The sequence below is a fragment of the Hyperoodon ampullatus genome, assembly GCF_949752795.1.
Source record: "Hyperoodon ampullatus genome assembly, chromosome: 10".
Taxonomy (NCBI): domain Eukaryota; kingdom Metazoa; phylum Chordata; class Mammalia; order Artiodactyla; family Ziphiidae; genus Hyperoodon; species Hyperoodon ampullatus.
The window spans coordinates 92,260,736-92,286,160 of record NC_136923.1 but is presented as its reverse complement, the minus strand read 5'-3'; the positions used below and the strand labels follow the sequence as shown (position 1 = coordinate 92,286,160).

The following is a 25,425-nucleotide window of genomic DNA, read 5'->3' as shown; positions in this document are numbered from 1 at the left end:
CATGGAAGAGGAAAGTGAAATGTTGAAAAAAATAATAATAAGGGTGTACTGACCTGAAGTTTTCAGCTAGTCATTTCTATTGGCCAGATCTAGATGATTGCTTAATGTTTCAAGTACACGAAAACTTGAGGTAGTGGTATGTAGACCTAACTGTTCCCATAAGAGCAATGCAAGATGGGATATCTTCATGACAGTGGCTAACATGTTTGTCACTGACCACGTGCCAGATTTTTTATGTTTTTACATGCATATTTATAGCAATCCTATGTATAGGTAGTACAAAGCAAAACAAAATTAAGCTCTTTTCCCAAAGTCCCCTAGCTAGTAATTCCAAAGCCAGGACCCCTCTATACTACCCCAGTTAAATATAAGCAAAGCAATTGAGACCTTATAAAAAAGGTTTGAAAGTGTGGGGAACTCTCCCTTTCTGAAAACTGCTGTGAAAAAGGATAGAAATACTGTTTCTCTTCATGCTTTAAGTGTAGTCATTGGACATTGGACATAAAATTGGACAACGTTAGGGACTAAAATATCTGTAATTTAACAATGGGTTTTATAAGATGACCAGTGAAGCAAAAAAAAAAATTTTTTTTTAAACAATAACAGCTACCTTTTTTCCTAGGAAATTGTTTCTAGAACACCTTATTATTACAAGACAGTATATGAGAAAATACTGATTGGCTATATTCTTATTGAAGTGTATGAAGTTTTTGTAAATGTATGCAGTTGATGTGAGAGAAGTTTGAATTATAAATATTTAGAATGCTAACTTCTTTATTTGAAAAAAACAAACTTGTTTTATAAACTCACCCACAGACAAACAATATGCAATTGCCCATTCTCCAATCTTTTCTACACTCTTGAAAATCACTTATAAGAAAATATTTGATCAACAACAAAACATATTACCTTGCAAGTTCAAAACACTGGGGATAAAGAGAAGATCCCCAAAACTGGGGATAAAGAGAAGATCCTCCCAGAGAGGAAAAGACAGGTTACATCTAAAGATTGAAGAATCAGAATGGCTTTGAACTTCTCAACAGTTGCCTAGGAAGCTAGAAGAAAATGGAGTGAAGCCTTTTAAATTCTGAGGAAAATATCCAGCCTAGAATTCTACACTCAGCCAAACCAGCAGTCAAAATATAGATATTTTCAGACTTGTAAGGTCTCAAAACAGTTGACCTTTCATGTACCTTTTTTCAGAGGATAATACTCTTCCTGGTTAAAGTCCCCCAAGAAAGAGGATGATATAGAATCCAAGAAACAGGTGATCCCACACAGGAGGGAGGGCAGGTGGAGGCAGAGCCCAGGTGACAGGTATGCAGCAGGCCTGCAGAGCAGTCTTGCAGTTGGAGTGATTCTCCAGGAGAGATGCCTCTGAGAAGAAAAAGCTAAGAGAATTCCAAATGTGTTTGGCCCTTTGGAAAGGAGACTTATAGAACTGGGGGAAGAACTTGGAGATGAGTAATTATTTAAGTACAAAGAAAACTGAGAAGCTGAATGACATGGCTCTAGGAAAACAGGTTGTGCAAAACATGGAAGACAATCGTAGCACACCTCATGACTCAGCTGTGAATAATCATAATTATGTTAACACTGATGATCGGTCCCACAAAAATTGTGATATAACGCTGTTGGGAGGGGGGGACAAGAGGAAATATGCATTAATGTGCTGGTGGCGATTGGGCAATAGAAAAGTATACCCTCATGTTTTTGGTGGGAACTCAATGGATAATGCCTAAAACTGAAGAAAATAAACAAGACAGAGATAAAACCATGCTATTCAGAGATAAGGAGGTAATTACTAAAAGAAACAGCTAAAATAATTGAACATGGTTGACTCTCAGACAAAGAATGAAAGGAGGCAGTCAGGGGACTGTTGTGTTTTTGTGATAAGCCTTGTAGAACTATTGACTCTGTAAATTCTGTGCATTCTTTGATTTAAAAAAAAAACTTAAAAAATGAAAGGGGGAAATTCAAATAAGAAAAAAATGACAAGGATGAGTTACACTTCCCATTAGAAAGAAACTCAAAATACTCAAAAATTAATACAAAACAAGGAATTAAGATTAATCTCAAATATAATTTCCTAAAACATTAAAAAGAGAAAGTCATGAAATTCTATGTTCCTCTCTCTTTTTCTTTCCACCCATCCTCACACTCTGGTCAAATGTTTGTGTTTATTCTCGATTAGCTGTAGGTTATAGGGGAACCTCAGCTTGGGGTTGCCTTCTACTTGAATAGGACGACTAGGAAATCTGGAGGCCAAGTTTGAGCTGCATGATCTAACCCAGTCTCTTGATTCTCCAGCTGTGTATCTGGCTTCTCTTTGCTTCTCCTCAGATTCTTAGAATTTCTTACATCCAGCCATCCTGCCATATCCCCCTCCTCTGTTGGCTTCCTGATCCAAGCTCATCTGTCTGTCCACCTGGCCCTGACTCATTCCTTAGCCTGACCTTGCTGCCTACATTTGCTTTGACTGCCCTATCCATTTCCTCAGCCTAATTCTTCATTCCTGGCTCCCACCTCCTCATCTAAACTTGGCTAAATCCACTTTGGAAAACCAAGGCGAATGGAACCGCCTGGGAAGAATTTGGAGAATCCACAGCTCTGTCCTTTCTTCATTCTTGAGAGCCTGGCTGGCAGCTGAGGGCACATGTTGGGGGAAGTGTGTGTGTGTGTGTGTGTTGAGAGAAGAGGGCACAGCTGCCTTGGACTGTGTCATTTTCCCTGGGAATGCTAATGTGTATTTTTGATATCCTGGTATAGGCTTTCTTTTATTTGTTCTTCCGTGTCGCTTAGAAACTGTTCTAAAATTTAAAACCCAGAGGCATCTTTCCAACTTGCATGAGCTGTATTTTGACCTCTTAAGAGGCTGTTGCCAGACTTTAGCTCCTGGTGATTTTACATGAAGTGACATCTGATTCGCTTTTAGACTGCATTCCACCCCAATCTGCCCAGCCCTGCAGTTTATGGGCTCACTCCTGCTGTCTTTCAACATATGGAGCACTATTAGATAGTGTGAGTTTGAGTCTTGTCAGGGAGGCTGATTAAGCCACAGTCAGGGACAGCAGTCCTATGTGTGAAATGTACCAGGCCTTGCTGAACAGCTCTGGGAGTGGCTGGAGGTGGCTGGTGCTTCTCTGTTGGGGGACAGGGAGCTTGCTAACAAAGCAAACACATTTTTTTCTATCATGGGCTAGGTCTGTGGTGGTAACATTTGGCACGTTGAGTAACAGGGAACATAGATAACTGTGAACAGATGGGCAACTATTAAAAGATTTGAGGGGCTTTTGTCATTTCTCAGTTGGCCTTCACCTACCTACAGGATACCCAGTTCCCTTGTAAGATTACGTAAAGAATTCAATTAAATTTCTTCTTCCTTTTTTTTTTTTTTTTTTTCAATTGCGATGGAAGCAGAAGCTCTGACGTTAAGAGGAAAAGAATAGATGAGAAACTTCTAATTTTGAATCCCCCTGGGATTAGATGCTGATTTCAGCTGCGCAGAGAACACTGCCCCATATTTTGAAAGAATAGCTGCTGGCAGTTTGAGAGGAGATGACTTTCCAAAATAGACAGTGAACTCCCCCATCCGTATCTGGTGACCATCTGACATTTGGACACAGAATTACAGAGCCATCCACATGTTTTGATATGTATAACCTTGCTTTTAAAAATGGCAATGGCAAGTCATTATTATGCTTAAGCTCAAAACGAGCGGAATACAAAATACAAAAGAGAAATGCATTACCTTGTTCCCAGCAGCAATAGAAAATATTTACACATCTTAGAGCAATAAAATTTCTCCATACTCTGGGGCAGTGTTGTCTCTAGTGCAGGAGCATGCTAGTCCTCTTTGGCTCAGAATGATACTAGGAAAGTTCATAAGAGTGAAAAGGACTCTGGACACTGATTAAGATGAGGCATGTTTCCCTCTCTCTGGAGCAGCAGCCTGATTTGGCCCAAACCAGTCATAGGTTGGTATGGTCAGAGTTATGATACCTGTACACTGGATCTCATGAACCTGGCCAAATTAGATTGGGTTCCATTCATCAGAGGTGGCCTTAGTAACATTACAATTGAGAGCCAATAATTTTAAAGTACTTGTCCTCAAGCTACTCAGTGTAGCTATCTATAATAAAATCTGTTTGGAAGCAGGAAGGATAGATACCCAGCCCCACTTTTATTCTCAGTCCCTTAGCTTCAAAACCCATTTATCCCAGCCAAGAGTGCTGGGTAAATGAAGATCCCTGTGTCCAAAAACAACCCCACCTAAGACTAAATTTTTTCTAGAAATAACTAGCAGCAAAATTTAAATTATTTTAAATTAAAACTTCCACCATTCAGAATAATTGTAATTTAATTCATCAACAAAAATGCTGGAACAAATTATAATTATAATAAGAAGAAGACAACTCTTGGAGGGGCTGGTCTCTCTTGCCTGCTAAATGATGCAGTTTGATAAACTCATACTTCTGTGCTAGGCTCTTTGGTGTAAGGTAATTGAGTAAACAAGGATTATCAGTGGGTTTAGTGTCCCCTGGAGAATTATACTTTAACAGAAAGAACTAATGGAAATAGTTAAAATATGCTGTCACCATTTAGCAGAAACGTTGGTAATATATGTTCAGAGGCTTTTAAGTAAATACTATGTATAAATTGTATCATAGAACAAAGAAGCATCCAAGGAGACTCTTGATCATGGTGTAAAGAGAATGAATATTTGTGTATTGCAATATGAGGCTTGTAAACATCGCTGAATTGAATAGAAAGTAAGCTCAATATAATTTGTTATTTTTTTTCTGCCCCAAGTTTTATGGGTTTTTGTTTTGAATTTCACCTATTTTCCTGACATGTAGAAGTACTCTCTAGGTAATTAAAGCCATAGCCATTCTGAATAATTTCTGTTTTCCTTCTTGCTGATGTTAAGTTTAATGGTGTCAGCTTGCTAATCCTTCCTGATGCTCACATGGCCTCCATTTGTGCCGGTGTTTTCCTAGGATGGCAGAGATGCAGGGGCTTATGGAAAGACTGGAGCAGGCTGTTGGTCGACTGGAGTTGCTGTCTGCAGGGTTACACCGGCCTCCTGGGGACTGTGGGGAAATTAATGGTGTCAGCGGAGGTAGGGCCACAAACTGTTGTCATTACTGATCTCTCTGTGGGTCACTTAATTTTGTCCCCATCATTTAGTTCTCATGAAATATTTCTATCAACTTGAACTCCACTACTGCTTCCTTTATATGTGACGGTGACATTAACCAGATGCAAGCGATCCCTGAAAAAGAGAAAGAGAAAAGGAAAAAAGTCTCAACCCACAAGCCACAAAAATTTCCTGTATCTGCGCATGTTAAGAGCATAATCCATGAGCCAAATATCATTATTCTTTTGTTTTAATGTTTATGCTGCTCTTCCACACTCAGTGACCAAATATATTATCTAAGTGATTATCAAAAAGAAACTAATGTTCCTTATTAGAATGTAAACTGGAAGGAATTATCATTCTGCACATTTTAATTTTAAAGAGAACAAGTCATTAAATTTAAGGACTGCAGTTTTAAAGGAAGAGAGTCTGATGTGAAGCCAAATATTACTTCGATGTAACATGACCACAGCACATTGTTTTACTTTTGCCTATTCCTTACCAAACACGTTTTTTAGATTATATGCTAATACCACACTTTTTAAAAAAGATTTAAAAAATTATGTGATCAAACATATAAAAAGTTAACTACTTCTTTAAAAAAAAAAATACCATGCATGACCAGCTCTCTAAGTTATCTACAGTAATTTTTCCAACTTCTTCTTCTCTAAGGTTGCAGATTTAGCAAATAAAAATACAGGATATCCAGTTAAATTTGCATTTCAGATAAACTACATTCTTTTTTTTCTTTTTGATTAGAAGTGTGTTCCGAATACTGCGTGGGATATACTGCATGATACACACTTATTCAAAAATTTATTCACTATTTATTTGAAATTTAACTGGGCGATCTGTATTTAATTTGGCAACTCTATTCTTGTCTCACACACATTTCCTCCTTATCTGACCCATTTTGAATTTTGTCAGGCTTTTGGGGCTTGAGAAAAGCCTTGGGGAAGAGGGGGCTTCAAAAAAGCTTTCACCAGGCAAGAGCCACATTGGTGCTTCTAGAATTTCAGGCGTATTTGGAGCTGTGCCTTGTATTACGTGCCCTGGGACAAAAATTACTGTGTGAGCACAAATGCACAGGCTGGTTTTTTTTCTCCCCCGACTCCGAACATAATGCTTTGAATGAATTGAAAGGGGGTGTTGTTTAAAGGAAAGCTGCCAGGGGCCTGTAAATTTTTTCCACATCAAATGAGACATATCTATGATTTCATTTTAAGCCTCTTTTTGTTAACTATGGAGTTGGTATATGAGATTCAGTAGACTTTATTTGTAAGAAAATATTTTCATGTTCTCTTTAGTAACTTTGTTTCCTTATGCCTTTGGCATCAGGTGATCAAAAGACATTTCTCTGAGATTGCTGCCCACAAATATAAAGCCTGTGAATACATAAAGTTAAAATCCAACTCCCAGGAGACTGTGTAGTGTTGCTGAGTAAAAGGAAAAAAAAAACTCCAATAATTTGAACCTCACTTACACAAAGAGGTAAAGACACTTTGTACTTTCTTCAAAAAAAAAAAAAGAAAATTAATAAGCTCAGCAAAATTGGAAGGCATATAATTAAATTACTTAAGTATTTAAACATATATTTTCTAATATAACAAATCATTCCAAACCAGTTATTAAAGTAAGTTATCTTAAAACAACTTAGCCAGCAATTTATTATCCTATTGATAATATGAAATGAAGAAGGATAATTAGTAAAATGTCTGAATGATATTCATCCTAAAACCTTTTACTTATCCTAAACAACATCACTTCCCGTTTCTTCTTAATTAGTCAGTTTTGGTGATTTCCTAAATTCTATTTTTAACAAATCCTTAAGGACAACCTCTCACCTTAAATGTAAACATCACCATTACAATGATGTTGTAACTAAAGTTAATTTTTTTTTAATTTAAAAAGAAACTTTTAGAAGGAACCCAATCCATTACAAATCCATAGTATGCACAGATCAAAGAACTGCCTTCTGAGACTGTTGTTATGATGTGTTTTATAATGTGTTTTTCCCCCACCCTGACAATCAGGTGAGTTTGACTCAACAGTTGAAGAAATATTTTCATGCCTGCCAATTGACAAGCACTATGACAGGTGCAGGGGAATCTAAGATGAATTATACACAGTCCTAATCCTCCAGCATCTTTGGTCTCGATGTATTACTATTCAGGGCCTCAAGTGCTTTGACTAAGAGTTGCCCAAAGGATGCAGGCTGGGGAGAAAGACAAGTCATTAAAGGCTGCCCGGAGGAGGTGTGAGCAGAGCTGAGTGATGAAAGGCAATTGATATTCCCTTTTATCATTGTCCATTCTGCTATATAGAGGCCTCCATCGCGTTTGAAGAGCTTTCTCCCCCTTTAAACACCCAGCAGAGACCTCTCAGACCTCTCCCATGGCAACAAGCAGGTTTATCTGTTTCCAAATGGATCCATAAGGAATCTTCGGGTTTACACCCCTTTTATGTTATAGGAGTTGGTACATACTGCATTTTGAATAAGTCAGCTTCATTTGGATAAGTCAGCTTCAATATCCTGCTTAGAAGTTAGACCATAGGTGCAGAGAACTGTAAACAGCTGTTTCTGTCACTCTTTTGGAAGTGTTGAGTCAAACTCACCTGTGGAAATGGGCAAGTGGGAACCAGGGAAGAAGAAGGAAGCTTTATCCTATGCATTTATGAGCATGGATGTTCCTGTCCAGTATAAGAAAGGGACTCCTAAGTTTGGGTTCGGATTTTAATAGCCTGTACTGCTGAATTTCTCAATATTATCTTTCTCAATATTAGGGATATGCAATCAGGGACTTAGACAAAAATTTTTTTGTTAATTAAAAAGCAGGGAAAGAAATGCAGAGCACACCAGGTTGGGCCATTGTCAATTCAGCTTTTATAGTAATTTGGCACATCAACATTCACTATGGATTAGCTCACCAGGCATTTTTATGCCCACCTTTGCTGTCTGTCCTCCCCTTGGGAAGTGAAGAAGGAACAAAATGTGTGAAATCAGCTTGCTTTTCCTACTTGCCCAGACTTCGTTATTACCTTTTAATTGTCCTGAATAATCTTGGTAACTATTTGCAAGGTGATTATAGCACCTGGACAGGTCGGTATAGAAGAACGTACACTGGCTTTGGATTCATAAGCCGTGTTCAGTTTTTGGATCTGCCACTTATTTGGTATAGAGCTTTTAACAAGTCATGTGTTCTGTTTGCATCTTCATTTCCTCATCAGTCAAAGTGTGACAGTGCTACTTACCTCATAGGTTTGGGGGAGAATCAAATGAAATGATGTAGGTGAAAGTGCTTACTCTGAAGGATGAAAAATAGGAAAACACTGTTTTCTTGAGCCATTGAGAAGTGTTTAATAAGTACATATTGGGTGAATGAATGACTTAGTGAATAGGAAGAGAACGATATGAATGGCATTAAACTTCCATACTACTTATGGCAAAGCAGTACCAGCTTTTCACTAAACTACCAGGGAATGACAGAATGTTCTTTTTCCAAAGGTATGACACCCTCGGTGGAGGCCTTTGATAAACTGATGAACAGCATGGTGGCTGAGTTTTTAAAGAAGAGTAGGATCCTGGCTGGTGACGTTGAGACTCACGTGAGTACTTTCCTCCCTCGTTCTCTGTGGAAAAGATGACTGCTATTAAAATTTTTTTAAAATAATGATCATAACAAGGGTTGGTGAGGGAATGGAGAGATTGGGACCCTTGCGCACTGCTGGTGGGAATGTAGAAGGTGCAGCCAGCATGGAAGAGAATATGGCGATTCTGTAAAAAATTAAAAATGGAACTATCATATGGTCCATCAATTTTACTTCTGGATATATATACCCAAAAGAATTGAAAGCAAGATCTCAAAGAGATATTTGTATACCCATGTTCATAGTAGCATTATTCACAATAGCTGAAAGGTGGAAGCCACCCAAGTTTCTGTTGACAGATGAATGGATAAACAAAATGTGGTTTGTACATACAAAGGAATATTATTCAGCCGTAAAAAAGGAAATTCTGACACATACGAAAACATGGATGAACCTTGAGGACATTATGCTAAGTAAAATAAGCCAGTCAGAAAAAGATGCTGTATGATTTCATTTATCTGAGGCATCTAGAGCAGTCAAACTCATAGAAACAGAAAGTAGAAGGGTGGTTGCCAGGGCCTAGGGAGAGGGTGAAAAAATGGGAACTTGTTTAACAGGTACAGAGTTTTAGTTTTTCGATGCAAACTAAACTCCAGAAAGAATTCTGCGGATCTGATGCACAACAATGTGAATATACCTAACACCACTGAACTGTACACTTAAAAACGGTTAATATGGTACATTTTATGTTGTGTGTATTTTACCACAATTTAAAAAAAAATGCAGCCAGAGGAAAAGCAAAGTCATAGAATTCAATAATCTCTGGATTGGTAGAGACTTTTAATGATATCTAGGCCAGCCTCCCAGTTTTAGACACCTTTTATGCATTTTAAAATGTTTAGCATCCTCCCTGAGGCTAGTTGTTATTTGCATGCATTTTATGAAAATCTGAAGTAAAAGCCAAACCAATTAAAAACCTAAAAGAGATTTATGACCAGGTTTTTATTATTTATTTACCTTTGTTTCTTGCAAAGGATTGAATTCCACATCCATCTGCTTGTAGATTTCTCGGCAATGAGAGAGTCCCGGCAAAATCATTTTTAGTATAGACTCACGGAAAATCTGATTCTTGAATAAAGTTGTGGTTTCTGGTTAAAAACAAACAAACAAACAACAACAAAAACGTATAAAGGGATTCTCCTTCCCCAGTTAGACTTTATATGCAACCCTCAACACCAGTCTTCCAGGGGATCTGGTGACTTAGGTTATACCATTGGTTCCAGATTTGTAATTAAATAGGTGCTTATCTCATCACATTTGCAATGTGTTTGTTCACCACATCTAAGAAAAATGAAGATTCTTCTCATGGCCTCCATTTTTATTAAACATACCTGCTGACATACTCATTGGCAAAAGAGAGGAAGCGCTGATGTACAAGAGTTCTAGAAAAGTCTGTGTAGTAAGACACATTCACTTCTAATGTGTCACAAAGCTCTAGAATTGCTCTGGTCTGTTCTTGAGCTTGATGTTTTTGTTTACAGAAACCTGGTCTGTCGTAAGGTAGTGGCTGAGCTTCTTATACTGAGTCATGATAGTACCTGAAAGCTAACATATAAAATGGAGTATTACCCCCAATACACTAAATGAGATTCTTGAATGATTAAAGAACAGTTTACTCTCTTGAACACTATTACAATAATTATTATATCACTATTATTACCATTAATATTGACATTATGCTTCTGAGGTACACAGTACATTATAATTCTTATTAGTAATAGCTCACATATTTCTATGTAATTTTTTTTACTGGGGAATAATGAAGCCTGTAAATATGTATATTTAACTTTGCATTTAAAAAATTATAGGATTTGCATACTAAGTAAGTCTCTTCAAGTTACATAGTAAACGGTTCCTTTAAATTCCTTTTAGAACAAAGTGAGTTATAAATAAATGTAGCTTGCTTTATATTAAGTTTTTTCTTCTCTCCACTTATTAGCCTGAGAACAGTACGACTCAAAAGAAGGAATATTCTCAATAATGAATATGTAACGCTCAAAGAAATTTATGTTTTTCACTAATTACTTTTTTAAAAAGGAAGGAAGGAAGGTGGGGAAAGAAGGAAGGAAGGAAGGAAAGAAAGAGAAGAGAAAGAGAGAAAAACACTTGTCATCCGAAAATGTAGACTCTGGTTCTACAACACAAAGAAAGGTACAGGCAGCTATCATCCATCTGCCCATTACTTTAATACATTAAACAAGTAGTTTATTTTTTCTGTCTTATAGAACCATGTGTCACTGACATTAAGCTTGCAGCTGCTGCCTCTCACATAAGCCAGAAGTGAGGGTTGAACTTTGTTCCAAGAACACACCTGTTGCCTAGGAAAAAAAAACCCCACATACCTGATTGTACAGTATGGAAATTTGAGAATGACACAAATGTGCATCATGTTAAATCCTGTCCCTCTGCTTAAAAGCTATTTCACAGATACTAATAATGAATAAGGGTAGCCGAGCTATGATTTAACGTCTGTCTTGATGTGTTGGCTGCTGGTTGGGCTTAATTTACTGAACACTCAGTAGTCTATTGACAGAACAGACCACAAAAAAGGGGAACTAATAGCTACAATTAGGAAGCTCTGCTGAACCGAAGAACATAACAGGTTTAGAAAAGATTAGATCTTGTAAAGCCTTCTCGTATGCAACATAAACCGAAGGGCTTATTTAAATTACCCTCCAACCCAGGAACACTGACACAGCTTGCGCCCTTTTTAAGAAATAATAAACAATGCATACTTTTATAATAGATGTTTAGGGTAAATATAGTCCTCAATGTCAAAGGAAAGGATCCCCTAGAAACTGGGCCTACAGAATTCTAAGCCCTTGGTCAGCCGTCATTTACCCTTAAATGGATGACTGTGATTTTTTTTTTTTTTTTTTACAAAGCTGTCCTTTTGCTATTCATGGTATATGGAACTAATCTTGGGTCTATTTCTAAATGATTTGACAATCATGAAACAACTGCTAAATCATATAGCTCTTCCTAACTCAAGCCCTTTTTGGAGATTTATAGAATTTACATTTTAATGTTTGTAAATGTCTGGAACGTGTATTTCTTATCATGATTAAAATTGATAAAAAATTAATATTCTTTTATTAATTGTTCAATAAAAATGAGAGAATCACATTTTTAACAAAAGGGCAATAAAATTCAACGAAAAAGTATAACACGCTACACATGGTAGGGTTAAATCGCACTGCACAATATTATGTCCTTGAGTTCCTGGACTTTATAAAGGATGAACCTATTTAGACAATTATTATAGCTGTACTTTTGATGGGTCGTGACTACTCTTCTAGATGTTCCTAGGATTTGTTATATACTTAAATCATCTACAAAATATCTTGTTCATTTTATGCCATGCTGGTTGGGTGACATGTCCAAAGGGTGGGAAAGTAAGAATGATCTCTTCTTGTTTGTATTTGGATTTTAGAGCTGGCTCTTACTTTTTATAGAATGACCTTAAACTAGTCCCTTACCCTTCTCAGTAATGAGACTGGACGACATCATTTCCAAGGGCTCTCAGAGCCCCTTTGAGTGACTCAACCGTTGTCTCATGTAAAAAGCATGAGGGAGTTACTCAGTTGCCAGATGAAGAGCTTGAGATAGAGCAGCATCATCACCATTAAAAAAAAAAAATCCTGAGCCATGCCAGGGAAAGTACCTCAATCATCTGAACTTGCAAAACAAGCCGAAGGAAACATGTCAGAAAAAGGATACACAGAACACTAAGGACAGCATATCATCCTGCTTTATGATGACAGAGAAAAAAATCAGACTCCTTCGTTTAAAGAGACCTTGCGGCCTCCATGAGTCTGTCCTTCTTGGTCTTACAGGTTGTCACTTCTTCCTTTACGTGGACCTATCTCTAGAATAAATAATGCAAAAATGTCTACATATTTATTTTACTATTTGTATCCATATTCTTCCTTGATTTTAGAAAACTTTTATGGGTAATTTGTACTCACTTAAAAAATGACCATTTGCATTTTTGGTGCTTTATGATCTGGGTCTATATAGAAACCCTCCTGTCCCCACCAAAAAAACAAAAAAATGACCAGAAGCACAAGTTTGGAGTTGACTCAATGAAACAGCCCATTCCATACAGATCCTCCTCACTGTCCTGCTCGCCTTTGGCCAAGTTGGTCCTCCCATTAACGAGTTTCTTGCTAATAGCTTTAATCTGAACATTTATTTTTATTATAATTAGACATGAGTACTTTGACAATCTCAAGTCCAGAGGATCTGTACATCTTTCACATTCTCCAGATGGCAGAGACAAAAAAAAATGACTTGTACAAAGAATTCTGCATCTAGATTTCATGAAACAGGCTTTATATCAGGGATCTTGCATTTTATAGTCTTGGCCAGTTATGTTAGAATTATTAGAGAAGGAAATACCTTATAAATCATCCATTCCAATATACATCCTCATTTTTTTCTTTTTTTAGAATTTATTATTATTTTTGGCTGCATTCGGTCTTCGTTCCTGCGTGTGGGCTTTCTCTAGTTGTGGCAAGCAGGAGCTACTCTTTGTTGCGGTGCGCGGGCTTCTCATTGTGGTGGCTTCTCTGGTTGCGGAGCACAGGCCCTGGGCATGCGGGCTCAGAAGCACGTGGGCTTAGTTGCTCCACAGCATGTGGGATCGTCCTGGACCAGGGCTCGAACCTGTGTCCCTTGCATTGGCAGGCGGATAGTTAACCACTGCGCCACCAGGGAAGCCCCTCTTTTTCTTTCTTTGTCGTTCTGCCTTCCTTACTCTCTCCCTCCCTCCCTCTCATCCTCCTTCCTTCCTTCCCTACCTTCTTTTCTTCGTTTCTCTTTTTTTTTTTTTTTTTTTTTTGCGGTACGCGGGCCTCTCACTGTTGTGGCCTCTCCCGTTGCGGAGCACAGGCTCCGGACGCGCAGTTTCAGCGGCCATGGCTCACAGGCCCAGCCGCTCCGTGGCATGTGGGATCTTCCTGGACCGGGGCACGAACCCGTGTCCCCTGCATCGGCAGGTGGACTCTCAACCACTGCGCCACCAGGGAAACCCCGTTTCTCTTTTTCTCTTTCTTTCTTCTTTTTCTCTTTCTTTCTTCAGAGAAGGAAACTACAACTTAGGTAGGAGATGTAGATGATGTGTCGAATGCAGCACCATGACCCTATGGCAGAGCCAGAAATCTGGTCTCCAAAGTCTCCATCCATGGTTTGGGAGATGCCAGGCTTAGACCCCCTGGGCTGCTGTCTTCCACTGCCTTTGTAGGCAACTGGATCGCTAGTGAGAAGCAGTGGCATTTATCTGCCACCTCTTCCTGCCCTCTGCACTCTACAGCTATTGCAGTTTGCCCTACCAAATTTCCACAATATATGGAAAGGTCATGACGAAGGTGGGCTCAGGCACAACGGGTGAGGAGAGGGTGGAACATCAGTGTGACTCCTGTCTTTCATGTGTCTCCTCAGAGTAGCACTGGGTGAGGTGACAGGGAGAACAGTGACCTCCAGGATGGATGAACTGTGTCCCTTGTGGGTCTTCGCTTCTCCCCCATCACACTAGCCTTGTCTCAGCCTGGTCATCACTCACTGTGCTGTTGACACCAAATTTGCAGAATTCATAAAGGTCACAGATAGATCCAGCTCTGTTATCATTTCTTCCCAAGAAGGTGGGGAATTTTTATTCTCAGCATTGAACACATATTTTGCTATCCTACATAGGCGGTGACTCGCAGCCTATTCCTGTTAAGTCACCAGCCTTAGTCGGACATCCCTGTAACTGCTTTTTAACTTAAGGATGTTTGCTTTTAGAACATCTGATCCCTGTCTCTTTCCTTGAAAATTCTAGTTTCGTAGCACATTCAGAGCCTTGGAGAGGCTCTAAATAAGGAACTGGACTTGGAATCTAAGCATCTCTTGAAGGGCCACAGGCATCACTAACCTCCAGGATCTCCCTATTTACTCCACCAAAAATAAGTTACCAGAGTATTTTGCTGAAACAATGAATTAGGTTCCATGAGTCTCTCGGGTTAAGATGAGATCTGTGCTTTTCTTTCTGCTTCTTAAAGGAAACCTTCTAAGAAAGCCTATGGAATGCCTGTCCTGATTATCCTCTTCTGTTCTATGTTCACTGGCATTAGCAAAACTTCGGAAGAGGCGAAATATGCAGGGATGTGTTCTGAGCGTGCTCAGGCTGCTGTGGTTGAGGGTGAGCTATGTCACCCACCAGCTGGCCCCTCTGGGCCTACATCTGGGGAAAATTAGGTGATTGAGTCTCACGAGAATGGTGTTGCTCTACGTAAAAGCATAGCAAGAATCTGCAACTTACTCTGTGTCAGGAGTTCCTGAGGGTGACCAGCAATTGTTCTCCAAACATTTTTCCCCTCAGAAATACCCATTCAGAAGATTGTTTCCCACATCAGAATTTAATCATGTTACCTAGTACTGCAAAATAGAGGCCCTTTTCCTTTTTTTGGCCTTTTTCTTTTTTTTCCCCTATATTTCCTTCTTTCTAAAACTATGCCAATAATGGGAACATTTGCTGTTGTTTTCTTTCTAGACTTCAGGATAATTGAATTGTTTGCCTGGAGGCTGCTTCAGCATCTAAAAATTAATACTTTGTCTAAAAGTAATGACCTGATTTCATTTAGATTATCTTGTTATTTCTGTTCAAGCAACCATCCCCACAGAACACACCACACACACACAGACATGCCCACACACACATGTATATCCACTGTTCACCTAAGAATTCGTTATAATGCTGTATTAACTACACATAAGAAAAAACAGTCTTGGTCAAATATATGGGTGTTCTGACCCAAGAGTCACTCTAACTGTAGGATATGTGTTTTCAGATTTCTTAGTGTGCATGAGGCAAGTACAAAATATGCTTTTTTACCATTAGTATGTTTTTCCCTTTCCAGTTGTATTTAGATTATGGTTTAACATGGTAAGTTTTAAAATATAACAGTTTATACATTTTATAACTCATTACCAGCCAATTCTTTTTAATATATCAAGTATAAGATGTTTTGGTGATGTAAAAAAAAAAAAACAGGGTATTCAGTGAATTAATAATTTATCACTTACATGTGTTTGCAATAGAAATCCTTTCCCTTTCAAAAAAACACTTTGCAAAATAAATGTTTTAAATGGCAAGGTACTTGGAATGCTGATAGTTGACTTGCAATTGCTTTGGTTAAACAGCTTAATATACAGAATAGGTGGTCTGATTTATCCCTTTGGGCCCACCTGTTGCGTGTTGGGATCTATTTCAAGGTTCCAGAAATATGCTGTTTTCCTCTTGCCCTCTCAGCGTCTAGCATAGTAGGTGGTTAATAAATTTTTGCTAAATGAATGATTGAAAATGAATCAAATCCTGAACAAATTATTGAATCAATGAATAGATGAATGTACTGTGGCTGACAATTTGGATCAAGCAATATCCTAGATGAGGAGTTAAAAGACAATCAAGGCCAGGTTTTATGTCCTGAATTAGCAAGTGAAATATTGGAGAAACATAGATTCTATAGATTTTTGTTTATCATATGTGCACATGCACACACACACACACACACACACACGTCCTGGTTTTGTCGTAGCCCTGACAATGTATGTAGTACCCCCCTCATTCCCTTTATTCTCATTCCTCTTTTATAGTTGAAGAAAGTGAGCCATTGAAAGACTAGAGCTCTAAGGCACCTTAAGAAAGCTAGATAAGAATTCATAAGTAATAGGAAAGTCCATCAGTATATTGACTTGTAGCCCAATAGAAATCTCATGAGTGCTGTGTGTGACAGGATATTTTTGTGAACCTTACTGTAAGTATTTTAAACTGAAGGTCAGATTTAGAAAAGAAATAGGATTTTGTTTGGTTTTTCTGTTTGCATTGGGTTTTGGCATGTTGCTTTCCCCTTCAATCATTAACATTAAAATGATAGCCATTGGAGTCTAAAAGGACCTGTTGGGAAATTGAATTTTTGTCCAGGACTTCATGGCATATTTCCAGTAACCAGCTCTCCCTGGTTTCAAGAGTCTTTAGTTTTATTTATATAATTTTAAATATCTGGGTGAAAAGTGAAAAATTCAGTAGATTGTCTCAATATGTCCAGTTCAGACAGTCCCAAATTTTAAATGGGGACTCCCACCCCAAAGTTCATCTGCAAGTTAGTTCTTAGAAACTTGGAAGACACTTGCCCACAGACTTAATGTAAGGGATGGGTGGTTCGTTTTCTATGCAAAGATGCAGAAGAGTATTATTCCATGTGTAGTACACAGACCACCACCATCTGCAAATTGTGCTAATGGTCTGCTATGAGATGAGTACAAAAATTGTGAGTAAGACGTTGAAAACTTTTATAACAATCCAATGGAGTAATTTTAAGGCTGCTAAGTCTGGTAGTTTAAAAAACTTGGACTTATGCTTTGTGTGTCTGGTTTTTATTCATTTTTCTAGTAAGGCTCTTTTATTTATTTTACAAAACTATCAGTCTGTGATAGATGAGAAATTAAAAAGAAAATCTTCACCGAAGGTTTTTTGAGTAGCACTATGTAATGCAAAATGTTAGGAAAAACTCTTCCACTTTGCTTTTAGTTAAATGAAGCAGGAAAACAATAACATTAAATGAAAAACAGTCATTTATTATGAATGCTGATACCTAGGCGAGTGTGAATTTAATTAGAGAAGGACTTAGAACTAGATAGGGATTTCTATGCAGATTATGCATACTTTCAGCTGATGTTGGGCCTGATTCCTTTTTTCTTTCTCTACCAAGCACAGGATTTTTCTTTTTCTTTATAGGAGTGTATAATTACTCTCCTTTGATTATAAGAATAACTTTGGAATTGACAAATGGGACCCAAAAAAGGCAGGAAAAGAGATTTTCTAAGGATAATGGAGCAGGAATTGAAAGGAAAGGGTAAAGAGGTGATATATACACTTAAGAAAGATTTGCCTTATTGAAAATAAAGTCTGGAAGGATACTTATTGAATTTTTAGGGGGTAAACTTACCAAAAGCTTTTACTTCCTAAACATCCATGTCTTTTGAACTTTTTATAACAAGCATGTATAAACTGTTGTCATCAGAAGAAGGGGAAAGGAATATTTGGTATTTTAAGAAAAAATCTTGGAATCGAGGTATTGCCTGGAAGGGATTTCACTGAGCAGCAAAAGACAAGTGAGAAAATGTGGGCACCAAGTGGTGTTGATCCCACACAGCTTGGCTGCAGGGTGACCTTGAGGTCAGGAGTCCAAGATGCCTGGGAATCCATAGGGATTCTGGGAACCAGCGTTCAGCAGGGACTTTCCTAGGTTGAGTGTTCATAGTGAGATCTTAGTGTAGATGGATTGATGAACAAATGAACAAATGAACAAAGTCTGGTTTGTAGCTAAATTTTATAGTCACTAGAGATCGACTTCATTTCCCTGCCTTATTTAAATTTTCTATATTAGTGACAGAGGCAGTTGTAAAGAAGGGGAAAGAGAACTAGCATTTATTGAGGACCTGCTATGTTAGGCACTTCGTGCAGCTGCCAACAAACATTGCTTTACTTGATCACTAGGAGAACGTGTTAAGGTACGTAAATTCGAGACAAAGAAACCCAGTCTCAGTAAGGTTGGGTAACTTGCTTATAGCCATGCACTTAGAAATGAGCAGCATTGGATTCTGTCTAAGGCCTATCTGAAGATTTAAGCTCACAGTTTCTCTGCTATACCACACTGCTTTCCAATAATTTCAGTCATTCATTATTTAGCGGTAGTTACTGAGCTTCTGGTGTAATAAAGGCCCTTCTACATGGGCACCCAGTGGCCTAGTCTTCAAGAGCCTATTACCTACTTGGAGACCCAAGGCATATACATATGCATGAAAGTTAAATAAGAGTATGGCTTAAATAATACAGAATGAAAGGACAATGCTTAGCATTACAGTGCATTCTAGAATAAGGAGTACTTGTTGCCTCTAATTTTTCTGATTCATTAGAGCAGCCAAGTATCCTTTACTTGTATAGACCCAAAATTCATCAAACATGAAGCAGTTCTGGCTTCCTGAGTCAAAAGATTTAGTTTAAACATGTTGATAAAATGCTTTAGATTCCTTAAGTGTTAGAAAAGCAAGTTAGAGAATTCGAAGAAGGGCCAACCTGCTGAGTGTTTTGTAGCTACCCAGTGATTGAATTTGAAGATGAAGTTTATTTCAGAGAATAGTTTTGTTCAGATTACAGGCTTGTAACAATATTCTACCTGTCAGAAAAGCAAACAGATTTAAATATACAATAGTGTTTTCTTTTTTTTTTTTTCCTAGTCCGATGCCTTAAGAAATACTCACTGTTTTATTTAGTTAGTTATTTATTTGCCCGCATCTGGTCTTCGTTGCGGCATGCGGGCTTCTCTCTAATTATGGCATGTGGGTTTTCTCTCTCTAGGTGTGGCGTGTGGGCTCTGTAGTTTGCGGCACGCAGCCTCTCTAGTTGAGGCACCCAGGCTCAGTAGTTGTGGCACGCGGGCTTAGTTGCCCTGCAGCATGTGGGATCTTAGTTCCCCAACCAGGGATCGAACCTGCATCCCCTGCATTGGAAGGGGGATTCTTCACCACTGGTCCACCAGGGAAGTCCCAAGAAATACTCACTGGTTTTAATTATTTCAAATATTTCATTTTTAAAATATAATTTACAATTAATTATTTAGAAAAGTTCTGTGTTGGGTTTTTTTAAATTACAGTGATTGGTTTATATTACAGATTTTGACAACTTTCTACACATTCTATTTTTGTGGCCTGCTTGTTTAACTTAGACCATGTGCTCTGGGCCTCTTTCCATGTCAGTAAGTTGAGTTCTATACTATCACTTTTTAGTGACTACATAGTATTTCATTGTATGGTTACACCATAATTGATGTAAACAACCAAAATTGTATGTAGGGGAAATTATACGTACAAGAATGCAGAGCCCAAACGTGGGTGAGATGAGTGAGGTCCTAGGGTGTGACTCTGAGAGGGCGCACACCTGGGCTCCCCACCAGCCTCACCTGGCCCCTTCCCTGCAAGGATGGTCATCTAGCGGTATTTATAATCATTTAAAAAATTAGTGATGTTTGGCTTATTTTCAGTTTTTCCCCATTAGAAATGAAATTACAGTGCATGTCCTTGCACAAATACTATTTTATAATTGTACAATTACTCTCAAGGAAAATTCCAAGCATTGGAAGTGATAGGTCAATGGTAAATGCTCCCTAATATTTATCGTCCCCCCTGCCCTTCCTCCCCACCACACACATTGAACTGATTCATACCCTCAGTGTCTAAAAGTGCTTTAGGCTGTTTGGTGATAATTACAAACTAGGAAAATAAGAATTTTAGGGACACAGTGCATGATTTGAATGCACATTATTATTCATGGAATCAACTTTTTAAAAATACTTTGCCCTCCATTGCACAAACAAGAAGATAAAAACAAAGCTATATGTCCTCCTATAAAACACTCTTTTTGCAAAAGAAGACCATTTATCAGTTCTACCTTTTATCTATTTGACATGCCAGGAAAATTGTTTAAATTGCTTCTTTGGGGCTGGATGTGACATGTTCTGGATGGGGTTGGTTGGGTGTTACTTTAATGGGAACTGATAATGCAGCTGAGCTGTATAATAGACGATTTCAGGCATGGATATAGAAAGGACACGTTGGAGCTGTTCCTTAGTGTCAGAACTGTGCACCATGGCTGCTGTAAATACTTATGTGAGCTGGAAGTTGTCAAGGCAACAGTCCTATTAATGAAGAATGAACCTCTTTTATTATCAGTGCCTGGATGATTTTTTTTTTTTTTATAAAATGTGCCTAGTAGTCTCACATTGACATTTTCAATCTACCTACTCATCTTTCCTTTCTAGGCTGCAAAACTATTTAGCTCTATTCAAAAAGCATGCATCCTTTCTCTGCCAATGAAAGTGGAATCACTGAAAAAAAAATAAGTCAACTGTAAGGGCAGTAAAAATACTAATTTATAACAGTTACCTAATATAAAATTATTGCCCTTTTGATATATGCTTTGGCTAAGGTAGAGCCTGAAATTGACAGGGACTTGGTTGGTATCTGAGCAGGCCAGAGTCTTTAAATTAACATGTCTTTATGATTTAATGGAGTACTGCCAACATATTTATAAGTAAGTGGAGTGTGACATGACTGCTTCCTTCTCCTGGTCAGACTGTAAATTTAGACTCCATTTTATTGTGTGCACACTGGATACTTAAAAAAAAAAAAAAAAAAAGCTGTGGTTGAATTGTAGGCTTTAGGGAACGCTGTTGTCTTGAAGAGCCAGAGAGATGTGTTAAGAGGAACGATGGTTAGAAATGTCTGGGTACCGAGCATTGTGCTCCCTGGGTTCTAGAGAGAAGGAAATCATTTCTTTAAAAAAAAAAAAACTTTTCCTTTTTTTATGAGAGTACTTCTTGTGTTTTGTCAAGCTAACTAAATGGGAAAGCTTACCTTTTCGATCATGGTTATCAGCAATCCATTCCTTTCAAAATCAGATGTTTGTTGTCTGTTCCACACAACTGGTACCTTGTTGCTTGTTACTCACAGTCACTAGTCGTTCTCTGGGTTCATGACTTGTTTCCCCTGATTTATACCTCGTAGCACCTAGCAACATAGTAGGTACTCAGAAATTACTTTCTGTTTATGAAATTAAATAATAATCTTCTATTGTATTCAGTCATATCTTTTAAATAATTTTTTTCTGATAATAAAATTTAAATGTTTGATGTAGAATATTTGACAAATAAATGTATGAAGAAGAAAATAGAAACCACTCATAATCCCACTACTCAGAGTTAACCACCATTGATATCATGGCATATTTATTTCATCAGGACATTGTTCAAAGTCCTGTTTCCTCCTTGATAAGATAGAATCAACACTGATCTGTGCAGGTCATATGTATAAGGACAAGTGACACATGCCAAGAAGGGTACAGGTAGTCCAGGGGAGATATTAAGATGCTAATTGAAATTAGGGGGACAGTGGTAGTCCAAGCAAAACTTGGCCCTTTTCCAGTGTCACTGTGGCAATTCCAGGGTCAACAACAAGTAGCAGTCAATCTGATTTCTCATTTCTTAACTTCTGTCTTTAGACTACATTACTGACAAAACAGATTTTGCCCTCAGAACAAGTTTTAGCACAAGCAGATGTACAATTTTCTTTGTTGATGGTAATCCTGGCTTGCTTCTTTGTGCCTTTTCCTATTGGCACATAGGGAAGAGAGAGCCATTTCCCAAACTTAGGCAAAATAGGCAAAAGTCCATGGGAACTAAAGATGTCATAGTGAAGAGACATTGTGTACTTGTATGTTTTATTCTTGGCAGTGATGGGCCAGTTTGGGTGTTGCTTTAGTCCCCTCCAAGCATCTCCAGATAAATATGATAAAAATAACAATAGTAAGAACAGAGAATAAAGTCTCATGCACTGAGGATAAAAGCACCTTTAGAGAACTTTGCTATTTTTAACAAACAGAAACAATCCAAGTAAAAATAGAATGTTTCTCATAGAGTCTCTTAGTGACCCCCTATCATCACAGTCCCAGCATCCTTTCCACCAGATAAGCCCTTAAGACCCTCTCACATAGGTGTTCATAACACCTCCCCGCCACCACCTTATCCACAATCCTACATACACATATCAAAAGGCAGGTAGGGCTTCCCTGGTGGCGCAGTGGTTGAGAGTCCGCCTGCCGATGCAGGGGATACGGGTTCGTGCCCCGGTCTGGGAAGATCCCACATGCCGCGGAGAGGCTAGACCCGTGAGCCATGGCCGCTGGGCCTGTGCGTCCGGAGCCTGTGCTCCGCAATGGGGGAGGCCACAACAGTGAGAGGCCCGCGTACAGACAAAAAAAAAAAAAAAAAAAAAAAAGGCAGGTAATGGGGAAATGCTCTGTTACCAAAAGGATGAAGCTGGGATGGAAGTTCCAAAATGTCTGAAAATGGAAACAGAATAAGTTTTTTCTCATTAAAAAAAAAAAAAAAATGGAGAAAGGACTTCCAGTTTCTGGTTCTGCATGTACGGATCCTGGAAGTCACCACTCCATCCTAACAACAAGGGAAAAGCTGAACTCTGAGAAAGCAACTGTTCTTGGGTCCATAAGGGAGGACACGGGGACAACTGCTGTCCCCCAAGATCAGAGAAACAGGTGAATACAGGGAGTTGTGGCTTAACGGAGCAGAGACTCATGAGTGAAACTGTCAAGGGAACCAGTGCTGGGGTAGGGAAACCTGAACTCTAGTTGACAAATTATTGGAAGCTCAGTGCAGACAACTCTGAGAGTTAAGAACTCCAGGGGGACCCAGTCACAGGGCACCCCCCCCCGCCACCATACTGTGAGATTTACGTCTAGAAACTCAACCAGGTTCCCACAGTAAATACTGGAGAAAAATCTCCTTGGGCTTCTGGCAGGGGGAAGGTGAAAGGAAGCATTTTGAAATAAGCCAGAGTACTGTGCTCTTAGTAAGGCCTGACCCCAGGGGAAACTGACTAACCAGAGCCTAACCTCATAGGTTATTGTCAGGGCCTAACTGACCTGGAAAAGGGAAATGCTCAGTCCCACCTGGCTCCAGTCTTTCACATGGGGAAGGGAAATACCCAAGTCTGGCCCACTTTAGCCATCCTGTCCCATAAAAGGGGGAAGAAAGAAAGTGAGTAACACTTGTAAAGTTCACACTCCAGAGACATAGACTTACTGAAATACTGAGACCCAATCATAGGATTAAAGTATGCTTTCCCTCCCCTCATACCTCAACACCACATTACTAAAGTCCTATTTACAGCAGTTTCTTTTACCCAGTACATCATGTCCAGCTATCAAGAAAAGTACCAAAAGGAAATAGACACAATTTGGAGACACAAAGCAAACATCAGAACCAGAACTGGCAGGGATGTTAGAATTACCAGACTGGAAATTTAAAACAACTATGATTTATATTCTGAGGGCAATAATGGATAAAGTAAAAAGCATGCATGAACAGATGAACAATATAAGCAGAGAGATGCAAATTCTAAGAAAGAACTAGAGAAATGCTAGAGATAAAAAACACTGTAACAAGCTCTGATTGAAGGGGGGATGGTAGAGAGAGGACTGGGGGCTGGGTGCAGACAGCAGGTGGCCTGTGCCCATCCTCCTTTTCTGTCCCCACTCAAGTCCCTGTGAGGGGACCTTCTCAGGGCACCATTTGAGTGCCACTGTGGCAAAGGAAATCCATGTATTTTGAGTTAGACTGTGCAGTCAGGGACACCCATCCAGGATTGCATGTTTGACTGCACGATTATGAATGCCACATCACACATGGCAATCAGAGTTCTCTGGCGAACAGAGATGGACTTCTCTAAAAGGTGACCCGGACAGAACAAGAGCTTTGGCCAGTGTTTTTTTTTTTTGCGGTACGCGGGCCTCTCACTGCTGTGGCCTCTCCCGTTGCGGAGCACAGGCTCCGGACGCTCAGGCTCAGCGGCCATAGCTCACGGGCCCAGCTGCTCCGCGGCATGTGGGATCTTCCCGGACCGGGGCACGAACCGGCGTCCCCTGCATCGGCAGGCGGACTCTCAACCACTGCGCCACCAGGGAAGCCCTGGACAGTGTTTTTTATCGCTAGCATTTCTCTGGTACTTTCTTAGAATTTGTATCTCTCTGCTTATATTGCTCATCTGTTCATGCATGCTTTTTTACTGTATAGCTGATTCACTTTGTTATAAAGCAGAAACTAACACACCATTGTAAAGCAATTATACTCCAATGAAGATGTTAAAAATAAAAATAAATAAATAAAATAAAATTACACTGGCCAAAATGAAAACAACAACAACAACAACACTGTAACAGAAATGAAGAATGGCTTGGATAGGCTTACTAGTAGACTGGACACAGCTGAGGAAAGAACCTCTGAATTAGAGGATATATTAATAGGATCTTCATAAACCAAAAAACAAAGAGAACAAAGACCGGGGAAGGACTGGGACAACTATAAAAGGTGTGACATCTGTATAATGGGAATACTAGAGGAAAAGAAAGAGCGAGAGGAACAGAATATATTGAAACAATAATAACTGAGAATTTTCCCCAAAATTAACTGTCAGACACCAAACCACAGATCCAGGAAGCTTAGAGAACACCAAGCAGCATAAATGCCAAAAAAACTACACCTCAGCATATCACTTTCAAGTTACAGTAAATCACATTTTTCTCAAGCTCACATGCAACATTCACCAAGGTAAATCACATTCTGTGACATAAAACACACCTTAACAAATTTAAAAGAATAGAAATCATATAATATCTGCCCTCAGACCACAGTGGAATAAACTGAAAATCAATAACAGAAAGGTAACTGGAAAATCCCCAGATATGTGGAGATTAAGCAACACACTTCTAAAGGACTCATAGGTCAAAGAAGAAATTTTAAAAATATTTTGAACTTAGGTATTAATTAGACTTATTGTGGTGATCATTTCACACTATATACAAATATTGAATTATTATGTCATACATCTGAAACTAATACAGTGTTACATGTCAATTATACCTCAATTAAAAAATATATTTTGAACTAAATAAAACAGAAAATTTAGGGGATGCAGTGAAAGTGGTGTTGAAAGGGAAATTTATAGTATTGAATGAATATATTAGA

At 38.7% G+C, this 25,425-nt stretch overlaps 1 protein-coding gene across 1 annotated transcript in view; it reads left to right on the top strand.

Annotated features, from left to right (window-relative positions):
* Positions 1 to 5,001: 5,001 nt before the first annotated feature.
* The window catches only part of CAP2 (cyclase associated actin cytoskeleton regulatory protein 2), a gene marked incomplete at both ends in the record, with an annotated part of 108,147 nt that continues 87,723 nt past the window's right edge, over positions 5,002 to 25,425 (top strand). The window contains 2 exons of the mRNA XM_079713036.1: positions 5,002 to 5,122; positions 8,646 to 8,746. Of these exons, the coding sequence (XP_079569162.1) occupies positions 5,002 to 5,122; positions 8,646 to 8,746 (222 nt within the window). The remainder of the gene's footprint in view (positions 5,123 to 8,645; positions 8,747 to 25,425) is intronic.